The 2,049-nt window shown below is 61.4% G+C and overlaps 1 protein-coding gene across 1 annotated transcript; it reads left to right on the plus strand.

Moving 5' to 3' along the window:
- Window positions 1–6: 6 nt before the first annotated feature.
- Window positions 7–1,577, plus strand: NDN (necdin, MAGE family member). The gene has a single exon (XM_039853389.1). It carries the CDS (start codon window positions 91–93, stop codon window positions 1,063–1,065), a length of 975 nt encoding a protein of 324 aa, XP_039709323.1. The 5' UTR covers window positions 7–90; the 3' UTR covers window positions 1,066–1,577.
- Window positions 1,578–2,049: the final 472 nt, after the last annotated feature.

Below are 2,049 nucleotides of genomic sequence, written 5' to 3' on the forward strand. Positions count from 1 at the left end.
GCGCACTTCCTCTGCCGGAGCCCGCGGAGCGAGTGCAGGTTCGAGGAGCTGCTGGACGCGGAGGCCCTGCCCTTGTCACACGGAGGCGACATGTCCGAGCAGAGTAAGGATGGGTGCGACCCCAACTTTGCAGCCGAGGCCTCCGGGCCGCAGGCGCACACCGGCCCCGGGGGACCCACCCCGCCCCCGTCCCCGTCCCCAGGCGCGACCCTCGCGGGGCCGGACAGCCCTCCTCCGGGCCCGAGCGACGCCGCTCCGGCCCCGCCGCCGCCCCAGGTCCCCGGCGAGGAGGGGGACCCCAAGGCCCTGCAGGAGGCCGCGGAGGAGGGCCGCGCCCCCCAGGCCCCGAGCGTGGCCCAGCCGGGCCCCGCGCCGCCCGCCCCGGCGCAGCTGGTGCAGAAGGCGCACGAGCTGATGTGGTACGTGCTGGTCAAGGACCAGAAGCGGATGATCATCTGGTTCCCAGACATGGTGAAGGATGTCATCGGCAGCTACAAGAAGTGGTGCCGAAGCATCCTCCGGCGCAGCAGCCTCATCCTGGCCCGCGTGTTCGGACTGCACCTGAGGCTGACCAGCCTGCACACGATGGAGTTCTCGCTGGTCAGAGCGCTCGGGCCCGAGGAGCTGGACCGGATGGCGCTGAGCAACCGCATGCCCATGACCGGCCTGCTGCTCATGATCCTGAGCCTCATCTACGTGAAGGGGCGCGGCGCGCGCGAGAGCGCCGTCTGGAACGTGCTGCGCATCCTGGGGCTGCGGCCTTGGAAGAAGCACTCCACCTTCGCGGAGGTGCGGCGGCTCATCACCGAGGACTTCGTCCAGCAGAACTACCTGAAGTACCAGCGCGTGCCCCACGTGGAGCCCCCCGAGTTCGAGTTCTTCTGGGGCTCCCGCGCCAGCCGCGAGATCACCAAGATGCAGATCATGGAGTTCCTGGCCAGGGTCTTCAAGAAAGACCCCCAGGCCTGGCCTTCTCGCTACAGGGAGGCTCTGGAGGAGGCCAGGGCCCTGAGGGAGGCGGACCTCGCTGCCCACTACCCCCACGCCAGTGTCTCCCAGGACTAGCCAGGTCCGGGGGCGCAGCGAGGTCCCGGCCCCCCCCAGGGCCGCGAGCGCGGTGGGGCTTTTCAGAGCAGAGATTCCCGTGCCACACTTTAATCTTCAGCACAGTGCTTTTATACCTTTCAATGCCATGTCGTACTCATCCCGGCCCCGTAGCTAGCCCGTAGATTCCTGCATGTGTTTCTAAGTGAGCTCAGTCGGTGCTTTCGCTTTCGTGCTACCTTGAATTTTTGTACCAGAGATGTGCTAAAATGACGAAGTACGTTGAGAAGTTCTCCATCTTCTTCTTTTCTATGGGACGGATGACGGATGTGCGTCGGGTGGCCTGCCTCTGGACCAAGCAGAGAAAAGGCAAGGCGCCCTGTGTCTGTGACCCGGCTGGGCACAGGCAAGGTCCGGGGCAGTGCAGAGATGAGGGCTGGGCTGGCCTCGCGTGGGCATTTGGCACACTGTACCCAGCAGTAGACCCCACCACGAGTAAACTTTAAACATTAAAGATCCTTGTGATACAACCAGTTTTGGAAAAGCGTACTTTCGTCTCTCACGAGGTCACGTGGGCTGGCAATGAGACGTTTTACAAGTATCCTAACTATTTGGGCTATTAGGGTGGGACAGTCACTACTCATCACTCGTAAATGTGTGAACTTTCTAGTTTTCCGAAAGTCTAACACATGTTCCTTTCCAAAATGTGACAGATACAGACAAGTATAAAGGCAGGAACGCAGAAGTGCCCGTAATCACGTCACAGAAACAGGGACCGTTAATACCCAGAGTAATTTCCTCTCTCGCGTTTTCTACACTTTATAAAATTGGTGGCTGTTTTCCGTGGGCACCTAGTCGTGCTAAACCCTTTCCATGCGTTTTCTCGTTTTACTGCACCCACAGGACAGGCGGGGGGGCGGGATCGTGCGGGAGGAAAGTGGGTAAATGCCTCGCCCTGGGTCATGAAGCCCACAACAGCCCCCCAGCTTCTGCCTTTCGGTTTAC

The sequence above is a fragment of the Pteropus medius genome, unplaced genomic scaffold (assembly GCF_902729225.1).
Source record: "Pteropus medius unplaced genomic scaffold, Ma_sr-lr_union100, whole genome shotgun sequence".
In the NCBI taxonomy this organism is placed as follows: domain Eukaryota; kingdom Metazoa; phylum Chordata; class Mammalia; order Chiroptera; family Pteropodidae; genus Pteropus; species Pteropus medius.

Coding starts and splice junctions, on each gene's coding strand:
- NDN (XM_039853389.1), top strand. CDS start 91: ATGTCCGAGCAGAGTAAGGATGGGTGCGACCCCAACTTTGCAGCCGAG.